This window comes from Amblyraja radiata, chromosome 10, assembly GCF_010909765.2.
Source record: "Amblyraja radiata isolate CabotCenter1 chromosome 10, sAmbRad1.1.pri, whole genome shotgun sequence".
Taxonomy (NCBI): domain Eukaryota; kingdom Metazoa; phylum Chordata; class Chondrichthyes; order Rajiformes; family Rajidae; genus Amblyraja; species Amblyraja radiata.
The window spans coordinates 32,664,957-32,682,606 of record NC_045965.1 but is presented as its reverse complement, the minus strand read 5'-3'; the positions used below and the strand labels follow the sequence as shown (position 1 = coordinate 32,682,606).

Sequence of the window (17,650 nt, the reverse complement as noted above, 5' to 3'; positions counted from 1 at the left end):
TGTGATCAAAAGCAAGAATGATTTCCAAGTTAATGGTCTCTGACTAATTTACATCATTATATGTGCGAATGTGAGCATGTGCGAGAATGAGTACAGCTCAGATGCATAAACTATATGGATATGGTCACAGCATGCAGTTTGCAAGAGACACTAAAGTGGGTGGTATCATAGGCAGTCTTCTTCTTCTTGCTTTTGAGGCAGTGAAGATGGTTATCAAAAATCACAGCAGGATCTTGACCAGCTGCGCAAGTGGGCTGAGGAATAGCTAATGGTGTTTAATGTAGTTAAGCGCAAGGTGTTGTATTTTGGAAACTCCAACAAGGGCAGGATCTTCAGTGAATGGTAGGGTCCTCAGAACTGTTGTAGAACAGAGGGATCCAGGAGTGCAGGTGCATACTTCCCTGACATCACATGACGATAGGGTGATCAATGAGGCTTTCATCAGACAACAAATCATCGTCAACCATAATCCTGAACAGTGGTACCCTCAGCCCCGTCATATTTCTTGTGCAGTCATGACGGTGCAGCCAAATACCAATATAATTTACACGTTCGCAGACAGCCAAAGCGAACCAGATATCAAATACTGATAAGATAGAGTACTGGAAGGAGATAGGGAACCTCGTAACCTGGTGCCAAGGCAATAACCTGTCCCTCAATGTCAGCAAGACAAAGGAGATTACGATTGACCTCAGGAAGCAAAGCAGTACACACACATATTGATGGTACCAAAGTAGAAATGGTCAAAAGCTTTAAGTTCTTAATAATAAATAATTACCAGCAATGTGCCCTGGACCAGTCACATCAAATCTTTGGCCAAGAAAGCACACCAATACCTCCCATCTTTCTCATTGGAGACTTTTGAACTATCTTTAATCAGACTTTATCTTGCACTAAATTGCATATCCTTTATCTGTACACAGTGGACAGCTCGATTGTAATTATGTATAGTCTTTTCTTTGACCGGAAAGCAAACAAAAAGCTTTTAACTGTACTTCGGTACGTAACTATAATAAACCAAACTACCATGACTATGCTGCAAACACCGAACAGGTCGGGCAGCATCTGTGGAAAGAGAACCCTCACATCACCTTCTCTGAAACTTATCTTTATCTGAGAAAAGATCAGAACTGAACCGTTTGCTCTATTTCTCATTTCACAGATTTGACCCAAGGTGCTGAATATTTACAGCATTTCCTGTTTTTATGATCCTAATGAATGATGGAGCAAGCTCAAAAACATCCAATCGCCCATACCTACTCATATTTTATGCAAAGTATTATTTACAATAGTATTACATTGCTCGGGCTCTTTATTCCTGTTATTGAAGTGCTTTCAAATGGACAAAGTAGCGCGCATGAAACAGGATATCAGGCAATTTTACGTATCCACTCCCCCACCCCCCCCCCCGCCCCCCCCCCCCACAGATGTTGAGCGTCTACCACTCTCAACAATCAACGAATGTCGTGAAATGCTCCCCACCTATTGGCACAAGGGACTTCTTAACATCTTGTCCTGTGTATTTGATTCTTAGTTCAGAAGAGATATTTTGTACCTCAACTAACATATGACTGGCAACCTTGAAACTTTTGTTTGAAAAGATTATATTTTGCTTAACATATTCTGGCTAGTGTTGGGTTGTCTTCAGAACTAAAAAAAATCAGTGTAACTAAAGAGCCAGATAAACTTATAATATAACTACATTCTGTTACACATTATCCATAAAGATGAGCAAAAATATGACATTCAGTGTAAAAACAGATAAGCTTTGGAATAGCAAATGGGTAAAATGTCCATGAATACAATTTAACAATGCAAAACAACTTCTTAAGTAAACATAGGACATTTAAAACAACAACAACAAAAAATTCGTTATCCTGTTTGAAATTGTTGGGGGGAAAAAAAGAGTAACTAAACAGAGAAGTACACGGAAGATAGACGCAAAATGCTGGAGTAACTCAGCGGGTCAGGCAGCATCTCTGGAGAAAAGGGAAGGATGATGTTTTGGGTTGGAATCCTTCTTCAGAAGTCTGCAACAGCAGTCTAATGAAGAGTTTCAACCTGAAACGTCACCCATCTTTTTTTCTCCAGACATTCTGCCTGACCTCCAGCACATTGTCTATCTTCGGTATAAACCAGCATCTGCAGTTTCTTCCCACAGAAAAGTACACCTTTCAGTGATACAATTTATAATTGGCAATATTGTTCACAGCACATTTTTTTAAATAGTGAACATCCAGTAGCAAACACAAGTGTAATCAATGTATATTTTAATATAAAAAGAAATTTTATAAAGATGGAATTGTTTTATATTCACATAAAAATCACCAAATCCACATTAGACAAAGTTAGCCATTGTAACAAAGACTCACCCCCAAGCCAGTTATCGCTACATCCTCTCTTCCCCCCCACCCACTTTAATCCATCCCCAAATCAATCATCCTTGTCTGATCATAAAACTCTTAGATGGGCTTGATCTTGAAGTGCAGCCCAATAAGACTGAAAACTAGACATTTTAAGTCCTGGACCAGGTAGTAGAATACTCGCAGACCCTCTGGGTCCCTAGAAGTAAACACATTTGTTTCCATTTAGAAAAGGCATTGCAAGTTGAATAGCTTAAAACAAAACCAGCCATATTTCTACCTAATTGATGTTCACTGCAATGGGAAAGCATGCGTTTTAAATTATCACAGTTGTTTATTCTACACACCATGCCCTCTTCCATCCCAAAATACATGACTCATTCTGGAATGTATTAGGAGGCAAAGCGGTTCTGTCTCTTCATCTCATTAAAGTAGCCATCCTTCATTTGCAGATTTTATCTTCATCAGCAAGCTATATGTGTGAGAACATCAGTGAGGATCTTAAATGGTCTGTGAACTCTGCTGTAGTTGTAAAAAAAGGCGCAACAGAGACTTTACTTCCTCAGAAAACTGAGGAAGGCCCATCTGTCTGCTAAACTGCTGGAGTCTTTCTACCGCTGTTCGGTAGAAAGCATACTGACTTACTGCATAACTGCCTGGTTTGGGAACTGTTCAGCAGCTGACAGAGCAGCTCTCCAGAGGGTGATAAAAACTGCCCAGGGTATCATTGGACTCCCCCTGCCCCCTCTGGAGGACATTTACCACTCCAGATGCCGCAGCAGGACCTGTAATACCGTGAAAGACATTACACATCCTTGTCACCACCTTTTCACACTGCTGCCCTCAGGAAAAAGGTACAGGTCGCTAAAGTCACGCACTGCTAGACTCAAGAACAGCTTTTACCCATCAGCAATCTTGGAACTGAACTCTGTCTCGGGAGCGGGTTATGGGGAAGGAGGGGGGGTGGGAGAGAGTGTTAATTTATGTAAATGTGAATCCATGGGTGGGTTTGGGGAGGGAGGGAGTGTAAAAAGTATGAGTATGTGAATGTTTGAAGTTCTTTTAAATGGAGAGACACAGTAATCTCGTTGTATGTGACACATGCAATGACAATAAAGCATTCTGATTCTGATTATATGACTGTGGAGGAATTATGACAATCCTAAAACGTGTCTCAGATGTGGGACTTCAGGGTGCTAATAACCAAACATGGCATGGCAGTGGTGACACAACAACCTAACCATCCTAATTATGGACACTGACTGGTTTCATAAGTAAATTATCAATAAAGTGACATGTTGCTTCCACAAATTTTTAAGTAGTTTTTCCCACCAAAGATACACTTACTTGGATTGGTTTACATCGATTAAAGAGCCAATCTTAGATGTTGTGAATGAAATATGTTCATCTCCTATTACAATCTCGAGTTCCTGTTACAAACAAAATATGAAGATTATTTGCATAAGATTTCATAAAAAGATCATTGCAGTTGATAAAGGTGGCCTATTTTGTTAATGTTCCACCATATTAGTTACATGCAATTAATCACTATCAATAATTGTACAAAAGGCCCAGACATGTTACGCGTTCGGAACTTCAGAATTAAAGTCACATTTCTCTCAAAGTTACAATTACTAAGTTGCTTCATAAGTATTCCTGTATCCCAATATAATTTCAAAATCTAACTGTTTTGAATTAACTGTTTGCACCATATTGAAAATTGAAAGAGTTAGTTATTAATAGGACCCCATAACTGCAACACCATTGATCTTTTGTGTTCCAGCGAGAGGATACTCAGTTGCCTACAATCACACCTCAAACTTCAGTCCTTTCATGCCATCCATCAATCTGTTTTCTCACTTTTATAACTCTTTCAATAACTGCAGTATGCATTTTTTCAACAACTATCAGAAAAGTATAACAAGGTCAAAACCATTAATTGACATATTGACAATTCAATATTGAAAACTACATATAATCTCAGCATTTGTTTTTACCTACAGAATTGGATTATTGAGGGAGATTCCATTTTTAAACCAGAATCTCTAGCGTTTATGATTATTATTTCCTTTCTATCAATTATTGGAATATTACATTTTAAATGAATCTTTCACTTAAAAAACTCCAAAGAAATGGAACCAGGTAATAGAATCTGTATGGAAATGGACAGATGGAGAAACATGCAAGAGGTTATCATATTAATTCCAGGGACTACTGTCCAGATAGATAGATAGATATAATTTAATTGCCACACAACCAAGGTCGGTGGAATTTGGGTTGCCAGCAGCGGTACAGTAATAAAGAACACAACCACAATAAAAATTTTACACAAACATCCACCACAGCATTCATCACTGTGGTGGAAGGCACAGAGCTTGGCCAGTCCTCCTCCATTTTGTTGATAGATAGATGTTGACCTTGCTACCTATCAATCACAAGGTATATGTAATGCATAAAAACCCACACACAGGAGCACTGTGCTTTGAGGGGAAAGAGCAGGGTGGAATGGAGAATGAATTAAATTATAAAAAAAATTGTGGGACTGGTTATGGAAGGATTTAAGTACAGGGCTCTAAATTAACGGTTGCCCGGTTGCCAATGGCCACCTAAAGTCCTGCCGGGCAACCTAAAAGCAGTGTCATTTTGCCCGGCTTGATACTGCAGATACTGGTTTATACCGAAGACAGACACAAAAAACTGGTGTAACTCAGGGGGTCAGGCAGCATCTCTGGAGAAAAGGAATAAGTGATGTTTCGGGTCAGCGAAGGCTGTAGTGCGGGGTGATGGAGGGTCGGAGCGAATGACAGGCCCCGCCCAGCAGCAGCGTCGACGGCTCCACCTCCTCCCGCACCCCGCCTGCCCTCATAGCGGCTGGTGTGTGCTACTCCGCCAACGGCGATAACCGCTTTCAAAACAAACCCTCCCACACACCGAGGCCGGGAGGAGGGAAGGAGGAAGGGGGAGGCCCCCTTCCGCCGTCTGAAGCACCTGCACCGCTCGGCCCTGCACCTTCCTATTGGCTGGCGGAAGAGGGGAGGCGGTGGCGGAGGGGTCCTTATTCCAGGAGATACCGGGAATTGTAGACCGAATCATTGAAGGCGAGGCTGGTCTGCATGATGGATTGGGCTGCATTCACCAATCTCCGCAATTTTTTGAAAACATGGGCAGAACAGTTGCCATAACATGTTGCAATGCATCCCAATAGGATGCTTTCATTGATTCATCTGAAAAGATTGATAAGAGTCATGCCATATTTCCTTAGCCTTTTTAAGAAGTTGCAGTGCTGGTGTGCTTTCTTGACCATGGCAGTGGTTGGGCAAATACAAATTGTTGGTGATGTTTACACTCTTCTCCACCTCAACACCACTGATGCAGATAGTTTGGCTGACATTGAGGAAGAGGTTTTTGCCCTGACACCATGCCACTAAGCATTCCATCTCCTTCCTGTACTGTCTCTTCATTGTTTGAGATCCTGTAGTAATTCTAACGGGAACATAGTAAGGGACTGAGTAGGCAATCTTGTGGGGCACAGGTGTTAAGGATTTTTGTGGAGGTGTTGTCACTTATCCTTATTGATTGCGGCCTGAAATGGAGGATCCAGTTGCAAAGAGGATGTTGCCTAGGTTCTCAAGTTGAGAAGCATTTGGCTTGAATTATAATATTGAAGCCAGAGTAATAATCAATAAATAGGAGTCTTGACATAGGGTGTCTTTGCTATCCAGATGTTCCAAAGATATGTACAGAACCAGGGAGACGATCAATATTGCAAATTCTGGTAATAAAACACTAAAAATTTTGGGAGTATTTAGAACACTACAAAGCATTTGATAAACCGCCATTGACCTGGAATGTTAATTGTTAACATTTAGCAGATGCTTTCTGGCATGCTGACTATTTTTAACATTCTGTTTTTATTTAACGCGAGCTATGTCTAATAAATTGATTGGAGGTGCCATCATAGCAACGTCATCAATTGTGATTTAATAACTATCGACAAAACTGTCAGAAATTTCCTATTTGAATTTTATTCCAAAATGGGTTCGTTTTCAGGGAAGAAATCTACATGAAAAAAAATCCCGAGTAATCTACATAATAAATTTGATCCAGACTTCTTCAGCTCTGCAAACTGGAATCTGTCACTATTTCTGGTAAGCCTTATAATGGGTGCCAAGCAATACATTTTTTCATGATAGCATAAAAAGGGAAAGGTACTGACCTGTCGCCCCACTCTGTCAGGTGGAGGCCACAAAGCATCGTCTTCCTTTGTAATTTCACTATCTTCTATGATTCGCTTTAGCTCTTCCATCACACTTTTATGGACATATGCCTAACACAGTAATGCATGTCCAAAAAGGCACATTATAAGAAATGCAAAATGGGCGTTCAAATTTAAATTAAATCAATTGCAGAAAAACAATTTTACTATCTAAATAACTAGCTCAGAATTCAACTGCCAGCATTTATGAATTTTCTCCAACTCAAAAGACAATTTAAAAAAGCTTACCTCTTTCCTAATCATAACATCGTTTTTGTAATTGCTGTTGTTTGCATATCTGAGTTTACCTGTCAAAATAAACACACGTTTGATTATTTCCCAATAGTCATTAAAAATATTATCCCACATACCAATTCACATCTTAAATCACTTTTCTTTCTCCATTTACCAATACCACATACCATATCAAACTCAGCACATTCCCAAGCTCCTAAAATGAAAAAGTGAGCCAATTAAAAGCGCTGGAGGAACAGTAGGTCAAGCAGTATCTATGGAAGGAAGAGACAGATAATGTTTTGGGTTGGGACTTAATGAATAGGAGAAAAAGGCCAGTGAGGTGGGCAAAGCCTGGAAAGTGATACAGGTGAGTGGTGTGATTGGCAGCCAAGTGGAGACAATGACAAGGGCTACAGGCGAAAAGAAGCCATGGGTGACAAGTGTGGGGAAGGGAAAAGAGAGAGAGACGGGGGTGGCGTTTACCTGAAATTGGAGGATTCAGCATTCAAACAATTAGGTTATAAGCTATACAAGTAGAATATGGGGTGCTATGATTCCAATCTGCATGTGAGCTCACTCTGGCAATGGAGGCTGCCAAGGACGGAGTGGTTGGTATGGGAATAGGGTGGGGAGTTAACATAATTAGCCTCTGGGAACTCCAAGCCATGGCAGACAGAGTGCAAGCCTTCAGCAAAATATTCTACACTTGGTCTCACTGATATAAAGGAAGCCAGACTGAGAGCAACGAACGCAATAGACAATGTATGAAGAGGTACACATGAATCTTTATCTTGTCTGGCAGGGTTGCTAGAGGCCTTGGATGAAAGTGAGAGAGGAGGTGTAGGGACAGGTGATGCATCTCCTGTGATTGCAGGGTAAATGTTTGGGAGATGGTGAGTTGACGGGAAGGGATAAGCACACCAAGTAGCTGTGGAGAGTGGTCAGAGTGGGTAAGGGAGATGCGATCACAACAAAGTGGCGGAAATGTTGGAGAATGACGTATTGAATGCGGAAGCTGGTGGGGAGAGGATCAAGGGATCCTCGTTCAGTCTTGTGAGAGGGGGATGGAGAACCAAACTGCAGGACGCAGAGGACACACACGTGGGGGCTCCATCCACACTTCCATCCATTCCGGTAGGCGGCGCGGCTCTCGTCAGCAGCGGCCTCTGCAGTCCGTCTGCGTTTTTATTATTTTATGTCTATGTTTTTATGTAGTTTTTGTTATTTTTTGTTGGGGTATGTGTGTGGGGGGGGGGTGGGGGTGGTGTGGGGGGGAGGGGGTAACTTTTAAATCTCTCCCTGCACGGGAGACCCGACCTTTTCTTTGTCGGGTCTCCGTTGTCGTTGGGGCTGCAACGAGGAGCGGCCTCCAACATGAAAACCGGGGGCTCCAGTGCCGACACTCACCTCACCGTCGCGGAGCTGGCCGAGTCCGGAGCGGGTGGAGCTGTGGTGGACGCTGCTGCGGACCGACCTCCGGAGATTCGGTGGCTGCAACTGCGGGTTTGGCGGACAGTGACACCGGGAGCCCGCGGGTCCCTGGAGGGAGACCGCTTTTCCGGGCTTCCGCAACGGGTTGCGGGGTTGAAGAGCTCCTGGAGTGGGGCCTTACAGCACCGCCACGCGCGGCTTGGAATGGCCGCGGGTCTCTGCGAGCGCGCGCCGGGGGCTCTAACACCAAGACCCGGTGCGCGACCTTGCATTACCCGGCGTGGCTTAATGGCCACGGGACAATTCGCCATCGCCCGCCGGGGGCTTTGGCTTTGACTCTGACATCGGGGGGGGGGGGGGGGGGGGGGAGTGCAGTGGAGAGAAAAGTTTTTTGGCCTTCCATCACAGCAATGTGATGGATGTTTATGTAAATTATGTTGTGTCTTGGGTCTATTTGTTTGTAATGTATGGCTGCAGAAACGGCATTTCGTTTGGACCTCAAGGGGTCCAAATGACAATAAATTGAATTGAAGTCCAGCAGCCCTTCCAGGTGTGACAGGTTCACGTGCACCTCATTCAACATTGTTTATTGCATTTGGTGCTCCCGAAGTGACTTTCTTTACATCAGTGAGACCAAGCAGATGATCGTTTCACCAAACACTTGCACTCTGCCTGCCCAATGTCCTGGCTGATAACCATTTTTAACTTCCCTTGCAATATTGACCTTTCCATCCTGGGTCTCCTCCACTGCCAGAGGCCACATACAAACTGGATGAACAGCACCTCATATTTTGCTTGGGTAGTTTACAACTCGTCAGTTTGAACAATTAATTCTCCCATTTCAAATAATACCCACTCTATTCCCCTCAATCTACTGCCAACCACCAAGCCCAATGTGCACCCATTTTCCCTCCACCCGACACCCTGCTCCTCCACCCTCCAAACACTTATCGCCCACCCCCGAGTCCCATGTTTCCTGTCACCCACTCCTCTCCGTCAAACTTTACAGTTCACTCCTCTTCTTTCTGTATTTAACATGCTTTTATCTAATTTTCACCTTTAGCCTTTCAATATCTGCCCATCAAATTCCATCAGCTGTAGGCACCGATCTTTTGCCAGTCTTTGCCCCACCCCTACCTTTCTTTTCCAATTTTCCTCCCCCCACCCCTTCCATCACTCCATCAGTCTGAAAAACGTCATGTAACGTCAAATAGAAACATCAAATAAAATACAGAATTGACTTCATGGAAGGAAGCAGAGGGTGGTGGTCGAAGGTTGATTTTTGGCTTGGAGACCTGTAACTAGTGGTGTGCTTCGGGAATCAATGCTAGGCCCATTGCTAGATGGTTTATATCAACGATTTGAGTAAGGATATACAAGGCATGAATGGTAAATGTGCACATGATACTAAAGTAGTGATAAACTTATGGCAGGATCTTGATCAGCTGGGCAAGTGGGCTGAGGAATGGGTAATGGAATCTAATGCAGGCAAGTGTGAGGTGCTGCACTTTGGGAACTCAATACTGGACTAGACTTTCACAGTGAATAATAAAGTCCCCAGAGAGTGTTGTAGAGCAGAATGATCTAAGAGTACAGGTAGACAAAAATGCTGCCGGTGAGGAGAATGGAGAAGGAATAGGAGAAGGAATAGGCGACGTTTCGGATCGAGACCCTTCCTCAGACTGATGTCGGGGGGGGGGAAGAAAGAAGAGGCGGAGACAGTAGGCTTGTGGGAGAGCTGGGAAGGGGAAGCAAGGAGAAAACAAGGACTATCTGAAATTAGAGAAGTCAATGGTCATACCGCTGGGGTGTAAACTACCTAAGTGAAATATGAGGGGCTGTTCCTCCAATTTGCGCTGGGCCTCACTCTAGCAATGGAGGAGCCCCAGGACAGAAAGGTCAGAGGCAATCGAGGAGGCCGGGATCATAGAGTGGTCAAGGCGGCCTTTGGTGCATTAGTCTTCATCAGTCAGGGTATTGTGAATAAAAGCTGGGACATCATATTAGTTGTACAAGACAATGGCAAGGCCGTTTCTGGAATACTGTATACAGTTTTGGTCACCCTGCTATAGGAAAGATGCCATTAAGCTGGAAACCATGAAGAGATTGTCGAGGATGTTGCCAGGACTCAAGGCCCTGAGCCTTGGAAAGGTTGGAAGAGTAGGACTATTCATGGAGTACAGGAAGCTGAGAATAGAAGTGTATAAAATCCATGATCATATTGAATGGCGGTGCAGGCTCGAAGGGCCGAATGGCCTACTGCTGCACCTATTTTCTATGTTTCTATGAAGGGATAGGGAGAATACACAGTCTTTTACCCAGGGTATGTGAATCAAGAACAAGAGAGCACAAGTTTAAGATGAGTGGCAATAAGAAACCGAGGAGCAGGGTGGGTTTTTTTAACAGGGTGGTGGGTATATGGAACGAGCTGCCACAGAAGGAAGTTGAGGCACATTGTAAAACAGCATTTAAAAAAACACTTGATCAGTTACATGGATAGGAAAGGTTCAGATGGAGATGGAAGTAATTGGAGAAGATTGTTTGGGATAGAATTTACTTCTATTTGGAAGAGAACGGGTTAAAGATAGTCAGTCAGCATAGCTTTGTACCTGGCAGGTCATGTCTTACTTCGATCTTTCCTGAGATTATGTTGGTGATTTGATAAAGGTGGGAGAGTAGTTGTCTACATGGATTTTAGCAAGGCATTTGATAAAGATTTTGTTTGTTTTCTCTGGAACACCAGAGGTTGCAGGTAGACTTAATAGAAATATATACAAAGATATGAGGCATAGATAGGATAGACAGTCAGGACAATTTTTCCGAGGGTGGAAAAATCTAATACTATAGGGCAGATTTTTAAGGTGAGAGGGGCAAAGTTTAAAGAAGATGTGCCGGATACGTTTTTTAAAAGTTCAGATATTTGTGAGTGCCTGAAACAATGCTGGGGCATGTGGTTGAGGTAGATATTATATTGGCATTTCAGAGACTTTTGGATATGTAGGGAATTAAGGGATATGAATTACGTTCAACACAGACACTGTGGGCCTGTACCAGTACGATACTGTTATTGGTAGAAACTGCAAGTGGAGCCTTGGTTACTCGGTACATCCATAAAGAAAAAACTTTTTTTAATATGATGTAAATCAAGAGAAATCAGGTAAAAGATGTACCTTGTTATTGACTGGCAGCGTAGGCACAAGGAATTAGATGTTTCTACTTTTTATGTTCCTTAAGTAAGGGAGTCACATGTTGAGACTACCAAAATTAACCACCACAGTTGACCACTAATGAGTTCAGAGCTAATTCAAAGTTGCTGTCAAAGGAGAAGGGAATATTATTAGCGTCTACTGATCAACATAGCGGGCGAGATGAGGGAGTTAATGAGCAGCATGGAGCGGCATTGGCCAAGGGTCTGTTCCTGAATTGCAGGTGTGCCTCAGTGCAAACCCGGCCGTGTTTGGGGAGGACAGAGGGCACGGATTGATGCTGCTCGGCGGGATGTCCGGGTGGATGCCGGCTCATTCAAATAAGATCTTCGATTCAAACTCCCGCCCCCATCCCATCAGGCGGCGGCCATGTCGGCCCGAGACAGGCCCCGGCCCGACCTCCACCAGCGGCGCCACGCACTCCTTACCGTCCGGCCTGAACTCAAACTCCAGGAACTCGTGGCCGAACTTGCCCTTGTGCCCCACATAATAGCGGAGGTAGAAGTCGCTCGACATGCCACCCTCGCCAAGGCCGCCCCGCCGCATCGGACGCCGTTCATCATCGCCTCCACGCATGGCCGCGTAAACAGGAGCTCATCTGCTCGGCACACTCACGCAGCCTCACGTCGCACGCACGCAGCTTCGCGTCGCACGCACGCAGCTTCGCGTCGCACGCACGCAGCTTCGCGTCGCACGCACGCAGCTTCGCGTCGCACGCACGCAGCTTCGCGTCGCACGCACGCAGCTTCGCGTCACACGCACGCAGCTTCGCGTCACACGCACGCAGCCTTACGTCACATGTACGCCGCCCTACGTCGCACACACGCAGCCTCACGTCACACGCACACATCGCGTGAAACGTCACTCGCGCGGGGTGATGCCTTGGTGCAGGAAGGAACCAAAGATCTTATAGCAGATTGTCAAGATCTTTGGAGGGAACTGCAGGTGCTGGTTTACACCGAGGATAGACACAAAATGCTGGAGTAACTCAGCGGTTCAGGCAGCGTCTCTGAAGATAAGGAACAGGTCTCCTTCTCCACAGAGATGCTGCCTGTCCCGCTGAGTTACTCCAGCATTTTATGTCTTTGCGCAGGTTGAAGTCCTCGGAGGATAGAACTACAGTTCTAGCGGTGGAGAGTTTGTATGAACATTGAATTCTCCAATAAGCGAGTTCAGTATTCCGAAGAACACAAGGAATCATGGGATTTGTCAAAGGTCATTCATCATAAAGAAAAAGCGAACGAAGCACTGGCTGAAGAAACTGTATAAATTCTTATCTTTATTCATAATTTATGTAGAAAAATATATTTAATCTGAGGAACAGGGGTGCTGTGTGGTCACATTATAGGAAAATTAATGTATTCCAGACTGGAACACAAAAATGATAGTTTCTGAGTTGAATTTCACTATTCTGCGAATTTCTAGGCAAAGGAATTCTTCAGCCTCATCTGTGAATACAAATGAGCAATGAAATTCTCGATTCCAGAGAGACTCCCATAAATGGTCAACTCCTCATCCCCCCCAAGGAACAGGTAGCGGGAGAGCGGGGTGTAACAGCGAGAGAGTGGGGCAGATGCGAGTGGGAGACAGGGGAGAGCGTGCACACAGTCCTGCTCCTCATCTGCAGCCTGGATCGAACCCGGGTCCCTGGCGCCGCAGGCGTTGCTGAACCGCCACTGGACCGCCCCCCACCCCCGAGTGTCCGATCTCCGCCAGAGGGGTGGCCGGAGATGTCCGGGGTAACCCCGGATAACACGAGCGGCCCCAGGCCCACAGCCAGCGCGGAGAAGCGGCAATAGATTAGATTAGATTAGATTATTTAATGACCACACAGTCAAGCTCAGAATTCAGAATTCACAGAATTCAGGTTCAGTACAGGATGTTACAAGGTAGGCTGATTCCCGTCAAACATAACATAAAACACAACATCATACAATATACAGTACATGCATGGGGAGGATATGTGCTGTTATAGTGTGTTCAGAATTCGGATTGCGTGTGGGTAAAAACTGTTTTTAAATCGAGATGTCTTTGCGGACAGTGAGCTGTAGCGCCTTCCTGATGGCAGCAGGTGGAAGATGTGGTGAGCTGGGTGGGAGTGATCAGAGATGATTTTCTTCACCCTTGACACAGACCGTTTGTGATGGAGTGATTCTATTGATGGGAGGGGAGTGCTGATGATTTTGGATGCTTTGTTAACTATGCGTTGTAATTTATTACGGGAGTGAGTGTCTAAACTGCTGAACCAGACTGTAATTGATGAAGTGAGCATGCTTTGGATGATGGCTGTGTAGAATTTGGGTCCCCAACTCAACTCCACCTGTCCCGCCTGGGCAACCGACAGCCCCAGACCGATGACACCAGCGGCCCCAGGCCCATAGCCAGTGGGGAGAAGAAGTGCCAACCCCAGCTCAAATCCGCCTCTCCCTCTGGGTCAACCGACAGCCCCGGACCGACGACACCTGCACCCCCAGGCCCACAGCCAGCGCGGAGAAGAAGCAATAACCCCAGCTCAACTCCGCCTGTCCCGCCGGTCCAACCAACAGCCCCGGACCGACGACACCAGCGGCCCCAGCCCCAGCGCGGAGAAGAAGCGCCAATTCCAGCTCAACCCTGCTCCCCCCCAGCGCCAGCGAAAGCCGAGCACCAGCCATCAACGGGGATACACACAAAGCGCTGCAGCAACTCAGCTGCCTTATCCCCACGCCGGCTGCAAGCCCGGCCCGACACCTCCGGCCACCCCCGGACATGGACGGGACACCCGAAAGGGGACGGCACAGCAGCAACTCAACAGCGCCTGCAGCGCCAGAGACCCGGCCCTGACCATGGATGAGCAAGATCTCGCTCACTCACCAAAGCATAAAGCAATAAAAACGACAAAATAATCTCAGCTTTTAACAAAGAACAATAAATACAACTAATTCATAGTTTGAAAGCAGTATTTTCTTACCTAGAAGAATAAAAGCAGGAAAAAACGGAAGAAATGAAGGTGTATATGTACACAGCTCCACTGCTTTCCAGCAATGTTTATGCATAATGACCTTTGACCTGGGCATGAGCAGTCGGAATACCGAACTCGCTTATTCTAGGTAACTTCTACAAACAACTACGCCCCCCTCCCTTTCTCCACTAAAAATTGGTTAACTAGTTCCACAATTTACAACTCAGTATCCTTTTTGGGCTCATACCTGACATTAGCCACCAGTCAGCCTATCAGGGAACCTCCTGCCTGAGGTCATCTGTTGCTGGCCCTAATTTGTCCTGTTTTTGCTTCGCTACCAGTTTTCCCCCCACTCTCCGGACTACAATCAATCTGAAAAATGGTCCTGACTTGAAACGCCACCTATCTAATTACTCTAGAGCTGCTTCCTGATCCACTGGGCTTCTCTGGCATTTTATATCAATAAATGTAGTCTTTTTATCAATAAAAAAGGTGGAAGGTTTATTTCTGGACAGGAGGCCTGTGACTAGAGGTGCCTCAAGGATCGCTGCTGGGCAAATTGTTGTTTGTGATATATATCAACAATTGGATAAAGATGGCAGGTACCTAGATGCTTAAAAGTGGCATCACAGGTAGATAAAGTAGTCAAGGAAGCTTTTAGGACATTGGCCTTCATCAATCAGGGTATTGAGTACACAAGTTGGGACATTATGTTAAAGCTCTACACATGTTGCTGATGAGGCCACATTTGGAGTTTTGTGTTCAGTTTTGGTCACCCTGCTGTAGCAAAGATGTTGTTAAGCTGAAAAGAGTAGTTAAGATTTAAAAGGATGTTGCCAGGATTTGAGCCCTGAGCTATAGGGAGAGGTTAGACATAGATACGTGGACAATAGGTGCAGAAGTAGGCCATTTGGCCCTTCGATCCAGCACCGCCATTCAATATGATCATGGCTGTTCATCCACAATCAGTACCCCGTTCCTGCCTCTCCCCATGTCCCTTGATTCCGCTAGCCTTAAGAGCTCCATCTAACTCTCTTCTGAATGCATCCAGTCAATCGGCCTCCACTGCTGAGGAAGAGAATTCCACAAATTCACAACTCCCTGGGTGAAAAAGTTTTTCCTCCTCAGTTCAAAATGGCCTACCCCTTCTTAAACTGTGACCAAAACAGCACACAATACTACAGGTGTGCTCACCAGAGCCCTGTACAACTGCAGAAGGACCTCTTTGCTCCTATACTCAAATTATCTTGTTATAAAGGCCGACATGCCATTAGCTTTCTTCACTGCCTGCTGTATTTGCATGCTTACTTTCAGTGACTGATGTACAAGGACACCCATGTCTCGTTGCACTTCCCCTTTTCCTAATCTGACACAATTCAGATAATAATCTGCCTTCTTGTTCTTGTCACCAAAGTGGATAACCTCACATTTATCCACATTATACTGCATCTGCCATGCATCTGCCCACTCACCCAACCTATCCAAATCACCCTGCATCCTCATAGCATCCTCTTCACAGTTCACACTGCCACCCAGCTTTGTGTCATCTGCAAATTTGCTAATGTTACTTTTAACTCCTTTATCTAAATCATTAATAATCAATAATCACATCTACATCATTCCTTCATCTAAATCATTGCTAGGACTTTAGTCCTTGGAGTGCAGGAGGTGAGGGGTGATCTTACAGAGGTGCATATGATCATGAGGGGAATAGATAGGGTGCATGCACAGTATTTTACCCAGTGTAGGGAATCAAGAACCAGAGGACATGGGTTTAAGGTGAGAGGGGAAATATTTAATGGGAAATTTAATATTTAATTCTACTCGGAATTGTTCGAACCATAGAGTCATAACCACAGATACAGCCTGCAGAAGGGTCTCGACCCAAAACATCACCCATTCCTTCAATCCAGAGATGCTGCCTGTCCCGCTGAGTTACTTCAGCATTTTTTGTCTATCACAGACACAGCTCTTTTGGTCCCACCAAATCTGACTTTAGTGCGCCCATTTATACCAATCCTACACTGATACCATTTTATTCCACCCACATTCCCATCAACCACCCCTGGGATTTACAACTCACCTACACAATAGGGGAGATTTACAGTGATCAATTGACTAATTTGCACCTGGGAGGTGGGACGAACCTGGAGCACCCAAGTAAACCCACTTGGTCACAGGGAAAACATGCAAACTCCACACAGACCTGTGAGGTATTAGCTCCACCATCTGAGAGCATTCCATCACACTCCCGATCCCTGCATTATAGATGGGAAAATCATTGGTTTGTCAAGAGGCTATGTTACATACAACAGAATATCACTGACATGTGGTTGTAGCCATGGTGTTTACGTGGCGAGCTTACTTTGTTTTCTGGTCTATAAGACCCTGATTGTTGACTACGGGGAATAAGCGAGTTCGGTATTTCAAAAAACGCAAGGAATCATGGGATTTGTCAAAGGTCATTCGCGATTAAAAAAAAGCGAACAAAGCACTGGCTGTATAAACTGTGTATAAATTCTTATCTTTATTCATGATTTATGTGTAAAAATATATTTAATCTGAGGAACAGGGGTGCCCGTTAGCAGGAGAGCAGGGTGTAACAGCGAGATAAAGGGGGCAGATGCGAGTGGGAGACAGGGAGAGACCGGACCGGCGACGAGACATTCTCGGCAGCAGACCGGTTGCGACGGGCTACAATGCACAAGTCGGCAGACAATGGGGATAAAAGCATACCCAACGTCGCCCTCACCCTGGTGGCTACCTTCATGTGTGGTCACATCAGATGGAGCGTAGAGCCAAGGCATGTGGTCACCAAGTGTCATTACCTGCTGAGGTTCTACCTGTCACCGGTATTGCGAAGGATTGGCCTGGTACAGATGCCACGCAATGTGCCAATCAGCAGGACATTGCCACACCATCTGTTGCTCGTGGAAAGGTTCTTCCGGACCAACATCTTTGACCACAAGTCCATCGGTTAGTGGTCAGCACGGAACGTCCTGCAGGCACGGCAGGGAAATGACACCATGGATCCTGTGGCGTGGTTCCCAGAGCAAACTACCCAGTTTGTCTGGCGAAATGCCTCATCGTCAGAACTCACCAACAAGCACCAAGACCTGGCTTGGCTGGCGGCGAGGGGAGCCCTCCCAGTCAGATTCTTCCTGCACCATCGGAACCTCACTACCAGCGCCGCTGCCCTCAGGACGGCCGCTATAGA

At 45.2% G+C, this 17,650-nt stretch overlaps 1 protein-coding gene across 1 annotated transcript; it reads right to left on the bottom strand.

Annotated features, from left to right (window-relative positions):
- Nucleotides 1-1,670: 1,670 nt before the first annotated feature.
- On the bottom strand, nt 1,671-12,123 carry magoh (mago homolog, exon junction complex subunit). The gene is made up of 5 exons (XM_033028499.1): nt 11,921-12,123; nt 6,868-6,926; nt 6,580-6,690; nt 3,711-3,793; nt 1,671-2,562 (listed from the first exon to the last, which is right to left on the bottom strand). The coding sequence occupies exons 1-5, from the start codon at nt 12,066-12,068 to the stop codon at nt 2,463-2,465; spliced, it is 501 nt and encodes a 166-aa protein (XP_032884390.1). The 5' UTR covers nt 12,069-12,123; the 3' UTR covers nt 1,671-2,462.
- Between the last annotated feature and the right edge of the window lie 5,527 nt (nt 12,124-17,650).